The sequence below is a fragment of the Ranitomeya variabilis genome, chromosome 2, assembly GCF_051348905.1.
Source record: "Ranitomeya variabilis isolate aRanVar5 chromosome 2, aRanVar5.hap1, whole genome shotgun sequence".
Classification (NCBI taxonomy): domain Eukaryota; kingdom Metazoa; phylum Chordata; class Amphibia; order Anura; family Dendrobatidae; genus Ranitomeya; species Ranitomeya variabilis.
In genome coordinates this window covers 686,034,406-686,052,029 of record NC_135233.1, presented here as the reverse complement: position 1 = coordinate 686,052,029, position 17,624 = coordinate 686,034,406, and the positions used below count along the sequence as shown (strand labels likewise).

The 17,624-nt window shown below is 42.5% G+C and overlaps 1 protein-coding gene across 2 annotated transcripts in view; it reads left to right on the top strand.

Annotated features, from left to right (window-relative positions):
* Positions 1 to 17,624, top strand: part of ENPP3 (ectonucleotide pyrophosphatase/phosphodiesterase 3) — a 211,568-nt gene that overhangs the window by 141,455 nt on the left and 52,489 nt on the right. For both annotated transcript variants that reach the window (XM_077289350.1, XM_077289351.1), the window contains exons 14-15: positions 3,597 to 3,628; positions 14,848 to 14,975. In XM_077289350.1, coding sequence (XP_077145465.1) covers positions 3,597 to 3,628; positions 14,848 to 14,975 — 160 coding nt within the window. The remainder of the gene's footprint in view (positions 1 to 3,596; positions 3,629 to 14,847; positions 14,976 to 17,624) is intronic.

The window sequence follows — 17,624 nt, the reverse complement described above, 5'->3', positions numbered from 1 at the left end:
GTGTTTAGTCCCAAAATGGAGGATGGAAGAAGAAAAGGGTTGGACAAGGAAATGACATCATTTTTTTTTTTTTTTCCCCCCCACTGCAGTAAACTTTATTTCTGTCAAACACAGACAATCTGCAGACAAAACTGCATCAAAAAACGCACTAAAAAACGCACTAAAAAACGCACTAAAAACGCACCAAAAACGCACCAAAAAACGCACCTGCGTTTTCTGCAGAGACCTGCAGTTTCAGTCAGGAAAAAAAAAGGATGGAAATCCTGAACGTGTGAACATAGCCTTATAATCTTAATGATTTAGAGATGATCTGCAAAGAGGAGTGGCCAAAAATTCCTCCTGACATGAGAGCAAACCTCATCATCAACTGCAAAAAATGTCTGACTGCTATGCTTGCCAACAAGGGTTTTGCCACCAAGTATTAAGTTTGTTTGCCAGAGGGACCAAATACTTATTTCTCACTGCAAAATGTAAATAAATTTATATATTTTTTACAATGTAATTTTCTGGATTTTATTTTTGATATTCTATCTCTCAATGTTAAAATTAACCTACCCTTAAAATTATAGGCTGTTCATGTTTTTGTCAGAGGGCAAACTTACAAAATCAGCAAGGGATCAAATAATTATGTCCTTCACTGTATAATAAGCTGCATTCTCGGTAACAAAACAAACAGTGTTGAATCAAGAATCAGAGCCATCCTTACCCATGTACTCCTCCTGCTGAAATGGCGCCAGCCCCAATGCGTGTTTTCGTGCAAGCTTTTGTCAGGAGGTCAGTACAGGAAAGTATAAAAGTATAATTACATAGTAATAGTAAAGTGGGTATATCCATAACTGCTTACAAATACTGGCACTCATAACACCCCTGACAAATAGCTGATTTTCAGAATAGATAGGGAATAGAACAGCATCATATGAATCAGGTCTTCAAAAGACTAACCTCATCAACCACAATATTTAACTTAAAGGAGTGGTTCCATGAACAAAAGTTCTGTTTTATCGCCGAATAATGGAAAATTAAGCATTTTAACTTTTGATTGTGTTTAAAAACAAAATGTTGCTGTGCAGAGATAAACTTTAATGGTGCCCTTCTCTAGTCTCTGCCTGAACATGTAGAGGTCAATGAACTGCTGTTTGTATTGATCCAATAGAAGTGAGGATAAAAAATATTCATTACTGATGCCACTGTTAGCAGCTATGCCATGCTTATGATGTTACTCTTCCCTGCCTATTCCCTAAGTAGGGATCAAACTTGCTACCGCAGTTGACTTTTGAGCTCATCTCAATAAATCACACCGCTGCTGTTCAAGGTGCTCAGTGGCCAGACTTTACACTGTTTTTTTCAGTGTTATTTTTCTGTTGAGCTCATTGTATTTTATCTTTGTTCTTATCTTCCCTTCCTTCTTTTCGGGGATTAATACAAGCAGCATATTCTGACCAGAAGCTAAAGTACCTCTACATGGTCAAGTACAGACAGTTACATAGGATACATCAGTGGCTCCATGATAAGTTTGTCTCTGCACTCCAACATATTTTTTAACCACTCCCAACTGTGAAAATGCTTTATTTTTATAATATACATCAATTTAATCAGCACTTTTTGTTGTGGGACAGCCTGTTAATAATTTAACCCCTTTCCGACATGTGGCGTAATAGTACGCACATGTTGCACTCTCCCTGTTTGATGCAGGCTCCGGCGTTGAGTCTGCACCTTTCCGGACACATATGACAGCTAATCTATACAGCTGACATGTGCCTGCAACATCATGATCCACCCACGGCTGTTAACTAGTTAAATGCTACTGTCAATCTCTGACAGCAGCATTAAAATCGAGCTTACAGGAAGCGCCTCACTAATCCCGCCCACATGTTCACGGGTCCTCACTAATCCTGCCCACATGATCGCGGGTCACCAATGGGTCGGCATGACAACCAGATGTCTGCAGTAGACCTCTATGGTTGTTATTGCCAGATTGCTAGGAGCGCCGCCCCTTGGTCGGTGCTCATAGCAAGTGAGCATTTCTGCTACACACAGGCGATCTGATCATCACCTGTGTGTAGCAGAGGCGATCAATGTACTGCAACTTCTAGTTTCCCATGGAGACTATTTAAGCATGCAAAAAAAGAATGTTTTTAAAAATACTAAAAAAAATAAAAGTTCAAATCACCCCCCTTTCGCCTCATTGAAAATAAAGCAATACAAAAAATCAAATATACACATATTTGGTATCGCCGTGTTCAGAATCGCCCGATCTATCAATATAAAAAAAGAATTAACCCAATCGCTAAACGGCGTAAAGAGAAAAAAATTCAAAACGCCAGAATTACGTTTTTTTGGTGGTCGCTACATTGCAATTAAATGCAACAATGGGCAATCAAAAGATCGTATCTATAGCAAAATAGTATTAATAAAAGCGTCAGATCAGCGCACAAAAAATAAGCCCTCACCGAGCCCCAGATCACAAAAAATAGAGATGGTCTCGGAAAATGGCTTCTTTTTTTTTTTGTTTAAACACATTTTTCACCACTTAAAAAAGAACCTAGACATGTTTGGTGTCTGTGAACTCGTAATGACCTGGAGAATCATATTGGTAGGTCATTTTTAGCATTTAGTAAACATTCTAAAAAAAACAAACAAAAAACAACTGTGGAATTGCACTTTTTTGCAATTTCACCGCCCTTGGAATTTTTTTCCCCTTTTCCAGTACATGATATGTTAAAGCAAATGGTTTTGTTCAAAAGTACAACTCGGCCTGCAAAAAAACACAAGCCCTCACATGGCCATATTGACCGAAAAATAAAAAAGTTATGGCTCTGGGAAGAAAGGGAGAAAAAGCAAAATTCAAAAACTGAAATACCCCTGGTCGTTAAGGGGTTAAAGTTGCTTTGATCCCATTATAATTAGTAAGAGTAGCTGTAAACTAATTGAGGCTCATGTTTTCCTTCTCTCCTATATTTAAAGGGAAGAGGATAGGGGGCAAACAAGCACTAGGCTGTTTATAGTAAGGAAAAAGGAAAATATATGCGTCAACGTGTAATATGTGGAGAAACCGCTCAAATCCCAAACCACTTCACTTCAATCTGAAGAGACCGCTGACGATCGGTAATAGTAGTGCAAAAGAAGAAGGTCCGGATTGGAAAGGCGTGCATAAAATTATTAAAAAATTTATTGCATTTGATTAAAAAGGATGAAAATGATCCCTGAAAGGAGGAGATAAAGTTACTCTGACAAGTTTCGGGTGTTACTGCCCATAGTCATAAAGTATCATACTCTTTGACTCAGAGCGACAACGCCAGAAACGCGTCTGGTTAACTTTATCTCCTCTTATCATGGATCATTTTAATCCTTTTTAATCAAAGGGAATAAAGCATTTCATATTTTTGTGCACACCTTTTCAATCCAATCTTTTGTACTGGGCTCTTTACACTTTAGAAAGTAGCCTAATTTTTGATGTTTGATTCATGCTCTCTGTTCTGTGTGTGCCTTTTCTGATTATACTGTATTCTGTGTCAATGTTGAAAATGTTTCAAATATTTATGGTGTATTAATAGGATAGACAATAATGTATTCTGTTTTTCTAACCTTTTTGACAGTTGATTCTGAAGGAGTTGTTAAAAACCTTACCGTAAGTATGCTCACACTCAGTTTGGTTTTGTAGCAGTGTTACCTGTCATGATTCTCAATGGCGAGAGAACATAGCCCAGCATATATGAGAACTAGCTCTTGGAAGATGGAAACTATACTGACCATGAACTAAACCTGCCGCACAACTAGAAGTGGCCGGGTAGCATGCCTACGTTTTTTAACCCTAGATGCCCAGCGCCAGCCGGAGAACTACCTAATCCTAGCAGAGGAAAAGACAGTCCTGGCTCACCTCTAGAGAAATTTTCCCAAAAGGCAGACAGAGGCCCCCACATATATTGGCGGTGATTTTAGATGAAATGACAAACGTAGTATGAAAATAGGTTTAGCAAAATCGAGGTCCGCTTTCTAGATAGCAGGAAGACAGAAAGGACACTTTCATGGTCAGCAGAAAACCCTATCAAAACACCATCCAGAAATTCCTTTAAGACTCTAGCATTAACTCATAACACCAGAGTGGCAATTTCCGATCACAAGAGCTTTCCAGACACAGTAACGAAACAGCAGCTGTGAACAGGAACAAAATGCAAAAACACACAAGGACAAAAGTCCAACTTAGCTGGGAGTTGTCTAGTAGCAGGAACAAGCACAGAAGGCTTCTGATTACATTGATGACCGGCAAGAAACTGACAGAGGAGCAAGGTTATATAGCGACTCCCACATCCTGATAGGAGCAGGTGAACAGAGGGGATGATGCACACAAGTTAAATTCCACAAGTGGCCACCGGGGGAGCCCAGAATCCAATTTCACAACAGTACCCCCCCCTCAAGGAGGGGGCACCGAACCCTCACCAGAACCACCAGGGCAATCAGGATGAGCCCTATGAAAGGCACGGACAAGATCGGAGGCATGAACATCAGAGGCAGTGACCCAAGAATTATCCTCCTGACCGTATCCCTTCCATTTGACCAGATACTGGAGTCTCCGTCTGGAAACACGAGAGTCTAAGATCTTTTCCACAACGTACTCCAACTCACCCTCAACCAACACCGGAGCAGGAGGCTCAACGGAAGGCACAACCGGTACCTCATACCTGCGCAACAATGACCGATGAAAAACATTATGAATCGAAAAGGATGCAGGGAGGTCCAAACGGAAGGACACAGGGTTAAGAATCTCCAATATCTTGTACGGGCCGATGAACCGAGGCTTAAACTTAGGAGAAGAAACCCTCATAGGGACAAAACGAGAAGACAACCACACCAAGTCCCCAACACAAAGCCGAGGACCAACACGACGACGGCGGTTGGCAAAAAGCTGAGTCCTCTCCTGGGACAACTTCAAATTGTCCACCACCTGCCCCCAAATCTGATGCAACCTCTCCACCACAGCATCCACTCCAGGACAATCCGAAGATTCCACTTGACCGGAGGAAAATCGAGGATGAAACCCCAAATTACAGAAAAACGGGGACACCAAGGTGGCAGAGCTGGCCCGATTATTGAGGGCGAACTCCGCCAAAGGCAAAAAAGCAACCCAATCATCCTGATCCGCAGACACAAAACACCTCAAATATGTCTCCAAGGTCTGATTAGTCCGCTTGGTCTGGCCATTAGTCTGAGGATGGAAAGCAGACGAAAAAGACAAATCTATGCCCATCCTAGCACAGAATGCCCGCCAAAATCTAGACACGAATTGGGTCCCTCTGTCAGAAACGATATTCTCAGGAATACCATGCAAACGAACAACATTTTGAAAAAACAGAGGAACCAACTCGGAAGAAGAAGGCAACTTAGGCAAGGGAACCAGATGGACCATCTTAGAGAAACGGTCACACACCACCCAGATGACAGACATCTTCTGAGAAACAGGCAGATCCGAAATAAAATCCATCGAGATGTGCGTCCAAGGCCTCTTCGGGATAGGCAAGGGCAACAACAATCCACTAGCCCGAGAACAACAAGGCTTGGCCCGAGCACAAACGTCACAAGACTGCACAAAGCCTCGCACATCTCGTGACAGGGAAGGCCACCAGAAGGACCTTGCCACCAAATCCCTGGTACCAAAGATTCCAGGATGACCTGCCAACGCAGAAGAATGAACCTCAGAGATGACTCTACTGGTCCAATCATCAGGAACAAACAGTCTACCAGGTGGGCAACGATCAGGTCTATCCGCCTGAAACTCCTGCAAGGCCCGCCGCAGGTCTGGAGAAACGGCAGACAATATCACTCCATCTTTAAGGATACCTGTGGGCTCAGAATTACCAGGGGAGTCAGGCTCAAAACTCCTAGAAAGGGCATCCGCCTTAACATTCTTAGAACCCGGTAGGTACGACACCACAAAATTAAACCGAGAGAAAAACAACGACCAGCGCGCCTGTCTAGGATTCAGGCGCCTGGCAGACTCAAGGTAAATTAAATTTTTGTGGTCAGTCAATACCACCACCTGATGTCTGGCCCCCTCAAGCCAGTGACGCCACTCCTCAAAAGCCCACTTCATGGCCAAAAGCTCCCGATTCCCAATATCATAATTCCGCTCGGCGGGCGAAAATTTACGGGAAAAAAAAGCACAAGGTCTCATCACGGAGCAGTCGGAACTTCTCTGCGACAACACCGCCCCAGCTCCGATTTCAGAAGCGTCGACCTCAACCTGAAAAGGAAGAGCAACATCAGGCTGACGCAACACTGGGGCGGAAGAAAAGCGGCGCTTGAGCTCCCGAAAGGCCTCCACAGCATCAGGGGACCAATCACCAACATCAGCACCCTTCTTAGTCAAATCAGTCAATGGTTTTACAACATCAGAAAAACCAGCAATAAATCGACGATAAAAGTTAGCAAAGCCCAAAAATTTCTGAAGACTCTTAAGAGAAGAGGGTTGCGTCCAATCACCAATAGCCTGAACCTTGACAGGATCCATCTCAATGGAAGAGGGGGAAAAAATGTATCCCAAGAAAGAAATCTTTTGAACCCCAAAAACACACTTAGAACCCTTCACACACAAGGAATTAGACCGCAAAACCTGAAAAACCCTCCTGACCTGCTGGACATGAGAGTCCCAGTCATCCGAAAAAATCAGAATATCATCCAGATACACAATCATAAATTTATCCAAATAATCGCGGAAAATGTCATGCATAAAGGACTGGAAGACTGAAGGGGCATTTGAAAGACCAAAAGGCATCACCAAATACTCAAAATGGCCCTCGGGCGTATTAAATGCGGTTTTCCACTCATCCCCCTGCTTGATTCGCACCAAATTATACGCCCCACGGAGATCAATCTTAGAGAACCACTTGGCCCCCTTTATACGAGCAAACAAATCAGTAAGCAGTGGTAACGGATATTGATATTTAACCGTGATTTTATTCAAAAGTCGATAATCAATACACGGCCTCAAAGAGCCGTCTTTCTTAGACACAAAGAAAAAACCGGCTCCTAAGGGAGATGACGAAGGACGAATATGTCCCTTTTCCAAGGACTCCTTTATATATTCTCGCATAGCAGCGTGTTCAGGCACAGACAGATTAAATAAACGACCCTTAGGGTATTTACTACCCGGAATCAAGTCTATGGCACAATCGCACTCCCGGTGCGGAGGTAGTGAACCAACCTTGGGTTCTTCAAAAACGTCACGAAAGTCAGACAAGAATTCAGGAATCTCAGAGGGAATAGATGATGAAATGGAAACCAAAGGTACGTCCCCATGAGTTCCTTTACATCCCCAGCTTAACACAGACATAGCTCTCCAGTCGAGGACTGGGTTATGAGATTGCAGCCATGGCAATCCCAGCACCAAAACATCATGTAGATTATACAGCACCAGAAAGCGAATAACCTCCTGGTGATCCGGATTAACACGCATAGTCACTTGTGTCCAGTATTGTGGTTTATTACTAGCCAATGGGGTGGAGTCAATCCCTTTCAGAGGTATCGGAACCTCCAGTGGCTCCAAATCATACCCACAGCGTTTGGCAAAGGACCAATCCATAAGACTCAAAGCAGCGCCAGAGTCGACATAGGCGTCCGTGGTAATAGATGACAAAGAACAAATCAGGGTCACAGATAGAATAAACTTAGACTGTAAAGTGCTAATTGAAACAGATTTGTCAGGCTTCTTAGTACGCTTAGAGCATGCTGATATAACATGAGTTGAATCACCACAATAGAAGCACAACCCATTTTTTCGTCTAAAATTCTGCCGCTCGCTTCTGGACAGAATTCTATCACATTGCATATTTTCTGGCGTTTTCTCAGTAGACACCGCCAAATGGTGCACAGGTTTGCGCTCCCGCAGACGCCTATCGATCTGAATAGCCATCGTCATGGACTCATTCAGACTCGCAGGCACAGGGAACCCCACCATAACATCCTTAATGGCATCAGAGAGACCTTCTCTGAAAATCGCCGCCAGGGCGCACTCATTCCACTGAGTAAGCACAGACCATTTGCGGAATTTTTGGCAGTATATTTCAGCTTCATCTTGCCCCTGAGACAAGGACATCAAGGCCTTTTCCGCCTGAAGCTCTAAATGAGGTTCCTCATAAAGCAACCCCAAGGCCAGAAAAAACGCATCCACATTGAGCAACGCAGGATCCCCTGGTGCCAATGCAAAAGCCCAGTCTTGAGGGTCGCCCCGGAGCAAGGAAATTACAATCCTGACCTGCTGTGCAGGGTCTCCGGCAGAGCGAGACTTCAGGGACAAAAACAATTTGCAATTATTTTTAAAATTTTGAAAGTGAGATCTATTCCCCGAGAAGAATTCAGGCAAAGGAATTCTAGGCTCAGACATAGGTGCATGAACAACAAAATCTTGCAAATTTTGTACCTTTGAGGCGAGATTATTCAAACCTGTAGCTACACTCTGAAGATCCATTTGAAACAGGTGAACACAGAGCCATTCAAGGATTAGAAGGAGAGAAAGAGAGGAAGGCTGCAGTATAGGCAGACTAGCAAGTGATTCAATTAAGAGCACACTCAGAACTAGAGAAAAAAAAAAAAAAAATTGTAGCAGACTTCTTTTTTCTCTCCTTTCTCAGCCAGTAATTTAACCCTTTTTTGGTCCGGTCAAACTGTCATGATTCTCAATGGCGAGAGAACATAGCCCAGCATATATGAGAACTAGCTCTTGGAAGATGGAAACTATACTGACCAAGAACTAAACCTGCCGCACAACTAGAAGTGGCCGGGTAGCATGCCTACGTTTTTTAACCCTAGATGCCCAGCGCCAGCCGGAGAACTACCTAATCCTAGCAGAGGAAAAGACAGTCCTGGCTCACCTCTAGAGAAATTTTCCCAAAAGGCAGACAGAGGCCCCCACATATATTGGCGGTGATTTTAGATGAAATGACAAACGTAGTATGAAAATAGGTTTAGCAAAATCGAGGTCCGCTTTCTAGATAGCAGGAAGACAGAAAGGACACTTTCATGGTCAGCAGAAAACCCTATCAAAACACCATCCAGAAGAAAGGCTTCTGATTACATTGATGACCGGCAAGAAACTGACAGAGGAGAAAGGTTATATAGCGACTCCCACATCCTGATAGGAGCAGGTGAACAGAGGGGATGATGCACACAAGTTAAATTCCACAAGTGGCCACCGGGGGAGCCCAGAATCCAATTTCACAACAGTTACCAATCTGGTTAAATGTTTTCTGGTGAACGTGAAAAAAATAAAAGTCCAACATTCAAAAAATAGTACCAGTGTTCCAAATAATGACCAGGTTTCCAATACACTTCAATGGTGCTCCACAATTTATGAAGGCGATTTAGTGCATAGATACTTTGTAAATAGAAGACAGCAATTTGTGGTACTCACCAAAGCGTTAAAATATAGTATAGTATAGTAAAAAGTATTACTCCAAAGGCATGAAAACAAAGCAGGGAGGAGAGGAGTTGTGGAATCCCATATGGACAACAGCCGTTTTGCACCGTGTACGTGCTTCTTCCTGGTCCTGATGGAGCAGGACTCAGAACCAGGAAGGAGCATGGACTAGGAGCGAAACGACTGTTATCTGTATGAGATTTCACTACCTCTCACCTCCATGCTTTGCTTTCATGCCTATGGAATTAAGCTGGTAATGTTTTAATGCTTTTACAAGTGCCACAAACTTCTCTCTTCTATTTACAAAGTAGACAAAAAAAAATTACAGATGGCAAATAATTTTTCTGAATAAATTGGAAGGCCATAATAAATCCTGAAAATTATAAACACATGTATAAACCCTAGGAAAGCGAATATTAACTGAACATTCAATATGAACTGTAAAAATAATAAAACAAAACATGTATCTATCCATTTTCTTTTGATAACTGGAAAAAGTCCCTTATTTTTCCAGACTGTCTCATATTTTCGAACGGTTGGCAACTCTGCTTTGTAGATAGCTCCTGTTGTAGTAACAGCAAATGCCACAAGATGTCACATTACTGTAAGCAGTGCTAAAAGTATATTGGATTCTGCAATAGAGGAATATTACACATACTGAACAATTTAGTAAAATGAGTCTGTTGCTTGTCAAATGTTTTGAACTCTGGAAAATGTTTGCAAGATTATTTATAAGAAAGACCTCTGTAGTTTTTATGTATAGCTTTTGGATGTATATGAAAACTGTGATAAACCCTCATTACCACGCATTCAAAATGCAACATACGAACTGATGGTATGTGCATGCGTCTTTTTCAAAAGCACTAAAAAACTATTGAACATATGCACAATGTCAAAGAAACTTGCTGTGCATGTTCTATCTTTGATCATGTCTATTAATCCCTTCACGACATGTGCCGTATATATACGGCGCTGCGGGAGCTGAGCTCCCACAAAGCCCAGTATGATTATGGTGCTGAGATTTCCGGTCATCGTGCGGTGAATGACTTAAGATGGCTGCTGTCTCTGACAGGAGGTCACCCCTGCACGTCGCCCTGACCACCCAATCACAGCGATGTCACAATAAAATTGAAAAAAAAACCATGTGAGAAGCCATGATTGGTGCTGTATGAGACTGCAGTCACAATGGATGGGTTGATCACGATATCACCTTTTCTGACTAACCGCTTTGACGTTGATTGGCTGAACAATAGTTACTAACTAATGATGAGCGAATATACTCGTTACTCGAGATTTCCCGAGCACGCTCTGGTGTCCTCCGAGTATTTTTTAGTGCTCGGAGATTTAGTTTTCATCGCCGCAGCTGAATGTTTTACATCTGTTAGCCAGCATAAGTACATGTGGGGTTACCTGGTTGCTAGGGAATCCCCACATGTAATCAAGCTGGCTAACAAATGTAAATCATTCAGCTGAGATGAGGAAAACTAAATCTGGGAGTACTTACAAATACTCGGAGGACATCCGAGCGTGCTCGGGAAATCTCGAGTAACGAGTATATTAGCTCAGAGTCATCACTATTACTAACTAATCAGCGCCAAAGGGGATAAACTAAAATAGCAATCACTGCTCTGAACGCCATCTTTACCTCAGAGTTGGTGTGCACAGCAGTTGTGTACCCCTTCTGTGTATCTGAGTGCAAGAAATTCATTGGTGGCCAGTGCGATCCTCCTGCGATTTCCTGCCTCCTGTGTCTCCTACTTCCTGTGGCTCCTGCAATCTCCTATGCTGTGCTGTCTGTATGCTGTGTGCTGTCTGTGTGACCGATCTGTGAAACCACAGTGCCTTCCTTTTTTCTTCTGCAAAAGAAAAAACGTTAACGCTGAGTAAAGTTATAGCTAGTGCATTAGGCTGCTTTCACACATCAGTTTTTTGCCATCAGGCTCAAACCGGCGAATTTTGATGATGCCGCCAGATCAGTTTTTTCTCCCATAGACTTGTATTAGCAACTGATTGCGCCAGAAGGCCACATGTATCATCCGTCGTTCACCAAATCCGGAAAAATTTGTTGATCTTGCGGCGGGAAAAAACATACAAAGTTATGTTTTTTGTCTCCGGCGAAAAACCGGACAATGTGGGATCCGGCGGCGTCCGATGTTGCTACAATGGAACCCTATGGCGCCAAATCTGTCAAATGACGGAATCCGGCGACAGATTCCGTTTTTTTAAACTGAGCATGCTCCAGTTTTTTGGGGATCCAATTCGCTGGATCAGCTAGTCAGATCCGTTGAAAAAACGGATCACTCGCATCAGTTTTTCATAATCTGCAACGGATCCATTTTTTTCAAAATTCGACGGATTGTGCCTGACTGCAAAAAACTGATGTGTGAAAGTAGCCTTAGGGGAGTGTATGTCACAGTGTTAGTGACGTCTGTTTTTCTTTTGCATAAAAATAGCGCTGAGTAGAAACCGCTTTTCACCAAAGGAGGCATGCACTTTCCTTGCCTCTGACACAGATTCGAGCAGTGAGGAAAATCCCACATTTCTCTATTTCTCTTCATCCTCCTCATCTAGTGAGGAGGAATACCCAGCAAGGCACCCTAGGACCAAGGCAACTACTTCAATAGATGACACATGGACTCCATCCCCCCAAAATGATCAGCCTGTTATTCTGGATTACATTAGCAGATCAGGAATCCAATTTAATGTTACAGGCCTCAGTGAAATTGACTAGAGATGGGCGGACACCTGGATGTTCGGGTTCAGCCCAACATATGCATGACAGCGCAGCAAACACCGCTTCTGATTGGCAGTGAAATCATCCTCACCGGTCAGAGAGCCGTGGTTCCCACCCTGTCAAAAGACAAGGTAAGTGCTCAGCTGTGATCGGAGGTATAAAGTTTACCTCTGGTCACTGGTGTCAGCTGATGGGAATACCGCTCCCATCAACCGACGCCTGCTGCCGCTAATAACAGTAACATCGGGAGCGGCTGATGGGTGTATTCATCAGCCGAATCCTGCGCTGTAAATAAATAATTAAAAAAAACAGCGTGGGTTCCCCTGTATTTTTGATAACCATCCAGGCAAAACTCACAGCTGGGGGCTGCAACCCTCAGCTGTCAGCTTCAGCAAAGCTGGTTATCAAGAATAGAGGGGCCTCCATGCCGTATTTTTAATTATTTTAAATAATTTTAAAAAATGGTATGTGGTTCCCCCATTTTTGAAAACCAGCCTTGCTAAAGCAGACAGCTGGGGGCTCATATTCTCAGGCTGGTAAGGGGCCATTTATATTGGCCCCCCCAACCTAAAAATAGCAGCCCACAGTCACTGTTATTAGGGGCAGCAGGTGTCAGCTATAGGAGTGGTAGTCCTATCAGCTGACACCAACGACTGGAGGTGAACTTTATACCTCTGATTACAGCTGTGGGCTCACTGTCTTTTGACAGTGTGGGATCCACGGCTGTATGACCAGCAGGGATAATTTCACCGCCGATCAGAAGTGGTGTTTGCCGCGCTATCATGCACATGACAGTGCGACAGATACCTGGTATACAGGCAGCCAAACACAAACAGTAACACGGACTTCCACGTCCATGTTTGGTGTCCATCCCCGAACAGTAGGTGTTCGGTATGGACGCCAAACTTTACTGTTCAGGTTCGCCAATCTCTAAAATTTACCTTTTCAAATTCCTTTTCAGGAAGAAATAATATCTCTTATGTTGGCACAGACAAATTTGTATGTCCATCAATTGTTTACCCAAAATCCGATGTCATCATACCCCAGATGGACCCCTGTAAATGCAGCAGAAATTATGACATTTTGGGGCATTGTGCTGCATTTGGGTATAGTCAGAAAATCAGAGCTTTGTCAATACTTGAGTACTGATATACTCTACAGCACATTGGTATTTCATATGGCCATGACAAAGACATGATTTGAAGCGATTAAAAAATGTTTGCATTATAGTGATAATGCGCAGTGCCCTCCCCGAGATGATCCTAACTTTGATCGTCTATATATAAAATTGGGCCATTAGTTGAACACTTCAGCAGAAAATTTGCTGAGGTGTACAACTCCCAAAGGGACATCTCTATAGATGAATCTCTGGTTAATTTCAAAGAGAGGCTAAAGTTTCAAAAATACCTGCGCAGTAAGCGGGCCAGGTACGGAATTAAACTGTTCAAGCTCAGTACCTGTTGCTTGGTGTTTCAGCTGTGTGCAAATCCTCATCTTCTCCTATTTGGTTTACCTTCCTTTTCACCCTTGTGTTCCTCTCTGTTGTCTGTGTGTGCATATTTGTATGTTTGGTTTTCCATTTATCACTGTTTGTCCTATCTTTTTCCTCTGGTTTGTGTATACACATGCACTATTACTCCCCGCTTCCCTGGGTGGGGGAAGGGGACAAATATAGGGCTGATTCAGGAGTTCAGCAAGGTACGTGGCTCCGGCGTCTTCACCATGAGAAGTAATGCATGGAGCAGGGATAGCTAGGGCACCTCTATCATAAGGGACAGGGAAGGAGCCCCTGGCCTCAGGTAACAACAGAGTTGTGACAGGGGCCTTGGAATGAAAATGATGAATGTTAATAAACCAATTTGCCTTTTGATGCCATTCTACTTGTAGAAATCCAATGAATTACTGAAAAAATATTCATGTAGTTAAACAATAGAACAATCAGGCAGTACACCAGAGTCTGAGTGTTACAGAGCAAACAAAGACAAACTGGAAAAAAAGTGCAAATTAATTTTTAACCTGTAATACAGTTATAATACTTGTCATCACGTTAAAACGCAAAAGTACTTAGAGTTTTTTTACTTTAAGAAAACGGGATCCAAAATGCTTTTATACACATAACATGAGAAGCAAAGCAGGTACTCAACTTCGCCGAGCTCAGCATCGGGTCTCTCCATCTCTATTTCAGTCTCAGTGTTTTCCCTGCAGTGGTGACATAATGTCGACAGCTCACATCACATCATTACTGCAGCCAATCGTTAAGCTCAGCACCAAGGCTAATGTAGATGGCGGGAGCAAGTTGGCTACAGTGGTAATGTCAGGTTGATAGCTCACATAACTTCTGCAGCCAATCAGTGAGCTCAGAAACACAGCTGATGTAGACGGAGGGAGTCATCAGGCTTAGTGATTGGCTGCAGTGGTGATGTGAGCTGTCGACGTGATGTTACCTCTGCAGCAAGACACTAAAACACTGGGATCAGATCAGCGGAAGAGAGCCAAAGCCGGACCCAGGGAGGGTAAGGAACTGTTATGTTGCACATGTAAAAGGGTTTGGGGTCCACTTTTCTTAAAGTGGAAAACCACCTTGACATCACATTACTTTTGTAGCACATTGTGTTTAGAATTGCTAAGTAATATACTTTATAATGATCATTAGCATTGCCTTGTTTTTCTCTAACAATGAATTTTACATAATACTTGCTTGCAGTGCCGGAGGACGGTACAGCATTTTAAACCTTACATGAAGTATGACCTACCTAAAAGATTCCATTATGCCAACCATATTCGAATTGACTACGTTCATCTCTACGTGGACAGACAGTGGCTTGTTGTAAGGTACAATATAAAGATAAAAGAAAATCATAAGTGTGTTATATCAGAAGCTAGTATTGATGGGGCTATGGCAGCTTGTACCCTCTTCGTGGGCAAACCTTTTTTTTATAGATGCTCAAGTGACCTTTTTTCTTGCATTTTCCAATACATTCCAGTACCCAAAGTTGTATATATATGATCTCTCTAGGCCTCTGTAGCTGGGGAACTAAAAACTTAGGGGCAAATCAATGGTTTTAAGTGACTTTCCGCCAAGTTACCATTTTTGCCCCCTAATTTGTGATTTTTTCCCCTCTTTCCACTTTTAAGAAGTAGAAAGAGGTGGAGTTTAGGGGAAAAAAACAACCTTTGACAAATTAACAATATAAAAGTAAGCGGATTTGCATTTCATTACAGATTACTATAATTTATGCCACAAATTGGTGTAAGTTAAAAACGACAAAAATCACTTCCACTTTCCCCTTCTCCACACCCCTTCTGGGCAATCACTTAGAGGAGGGACATCTATGCTTTTGGGCATGGCAACTATGAGGGTAAGTGCACACGTTGCGGATTCTGCTGCAGATTTTTCCGCAGCGGATTTGGAAAATCTGCAGTGCAAAACCACTGCGGTTTTCACTGCGGATTTTCTCGCGGTTTCTTCTGCGGATTCCTCTGCGGGTTTTCAACTGCACTTTCCTATTGGTGCAGGTTGAAAACCGCTGTGGAATCTGCACAAAGAAGTGACATGCTGCGGAAAATAATCCGCTGCGTTTCTGCGCGGATTTTTCCGCAGCATGTGCACAGCGGTTTTTTTTCACATAGGTTTACATGGTACTGTAAACTTTGGGAAAACTGATCCGCAGCGTCAAATCCGCTGCGGATCCGCAGCAAAATCCGCAGCGTGTGCACATACCCTGACTCCTCAATTCTCGTATGTACCTGAAAAAAAAAAAGAAAAATGATTTCACTATGTGTTTCCTGCAAGGTTCACATTGAAGCTCTGTTGCTCCAGTGGCCCCCAATATCAGCTAGCCAGACAGGCACGCTGATTCTAAATTTATTTCAGTATCAAATAAAAATTATTTTTATGTGCTGAACAGGGCCCCAAAAGATGTAGGGCCCATAGGCCGATTCCTACTATGTCTAATCGGTAATCTGGCCACTGCTCTACGGGTATCACTGCGGGACCCCTTTTGCAGGTACATGAAAGTAAACAAGCTCTTATTAACATCTTATATTGTCAATTGGCTCTCATTGTAAGCAATTTATCAGCTCATGTAAATGCACCCTGATAACGATGACGAATAACTGATGCTGGAAACCATTATTTTTATCTATTGTGAAGGAAAAAAAATGACAGTTTTAAGATTGTATTGGGGCACATTCCATATATAATGTAATGGTAACATCTAGTTGGCAATTTATTCATTTCCAGTAAGTATAATAGAGGAACGGCACAATGAGAAGTTTTAAAATAAGATACTACAGAACTATTATTTTGTGAATAATAAAAGGGTTCATGCTAAAACAGACTAAATCACAGAGAGACCTACAGGCCCTTCTTAACCCCTTCACGACATATGACCCACAGTTATGTCATATTTTTTGTCCCTGCCTTTGATGCTAGCTTGCACGCCGAGCCCGCATCTTTCCCGGCATATGATGGCTGATTTAATCAGTCATCGTCTGCCTCTAAGAGCTGTGGATAGAGCCGAGCTCCTTCCACAGCTGTTAAAATGTTAAATGCCGCTGTCAGTCTGACATTTAACATGCTTCGGCAGGGGGACATGTCATTCCATGCAACCATCGGCGCACCCATGACGTGATCGCTTGCCATAAAAGCCACGGAGAAGACACCTGTGCCTTTCATTACAATACTCCTGTGGAAGCTGGCATTTATAAAAGATTCATAAGAGATGCACTCCTATGTATAGTGTAAGTGTTCAGACAATCACAGCTTCAAGACCCTAAGGAGACTAGCAAACACTGAAAAAAGTAAAAAAAATATTTTTTTTAAATAAAAATACAAAAGTTTAAATCACCCCCCCTTTGACCCCATTAAGAAAAAAAATGCAGCTTTTTGGGATAGCTGATTTTGTAAAAGTACGATCTATCAAAATATAACATAAAGACGTTTATTACAGGTCCTTCTCAAAAAATTAGCATATAGTGTTAAATTTCATTATTTACCATAATGTAATGATTACAATTAAACTTTCATATACTATAGATTCATTATCCACCAACTGAAATTTGTCAGGTCTTTTATTGTTTTAATACTGATGATTTTGGCATACAACTCCTGATAACCCAAAAAACCTGTCTCAATAAATTAGCATATCAAGAAAAGGTTCTCTAAACGACCTATTACCCTAATCTTCTGAATCAACTAATTAACTCTAAACACATGCAAAAGATACCTGAGGCTTTTAAAAACTCCCTGCCTGGTTCATTACTCAAAACCCCCATCATGGGTAAGACTAGCGACCTGACAGATGTCAAGAAGGCCATCATTGACACCCTCAAGCAAGAGGGTAAGACCCAGAAAGAAATTTCTCAACAAATAGGCTGTTCCCAGAGTGCTGTATCAAGGCACCTCAATGGTAAGTCTGTTGGAAGGAAACAATGTGGCAGAAAACGCTGTACAACGAGAAGAGGTGACCGGAACCTGAG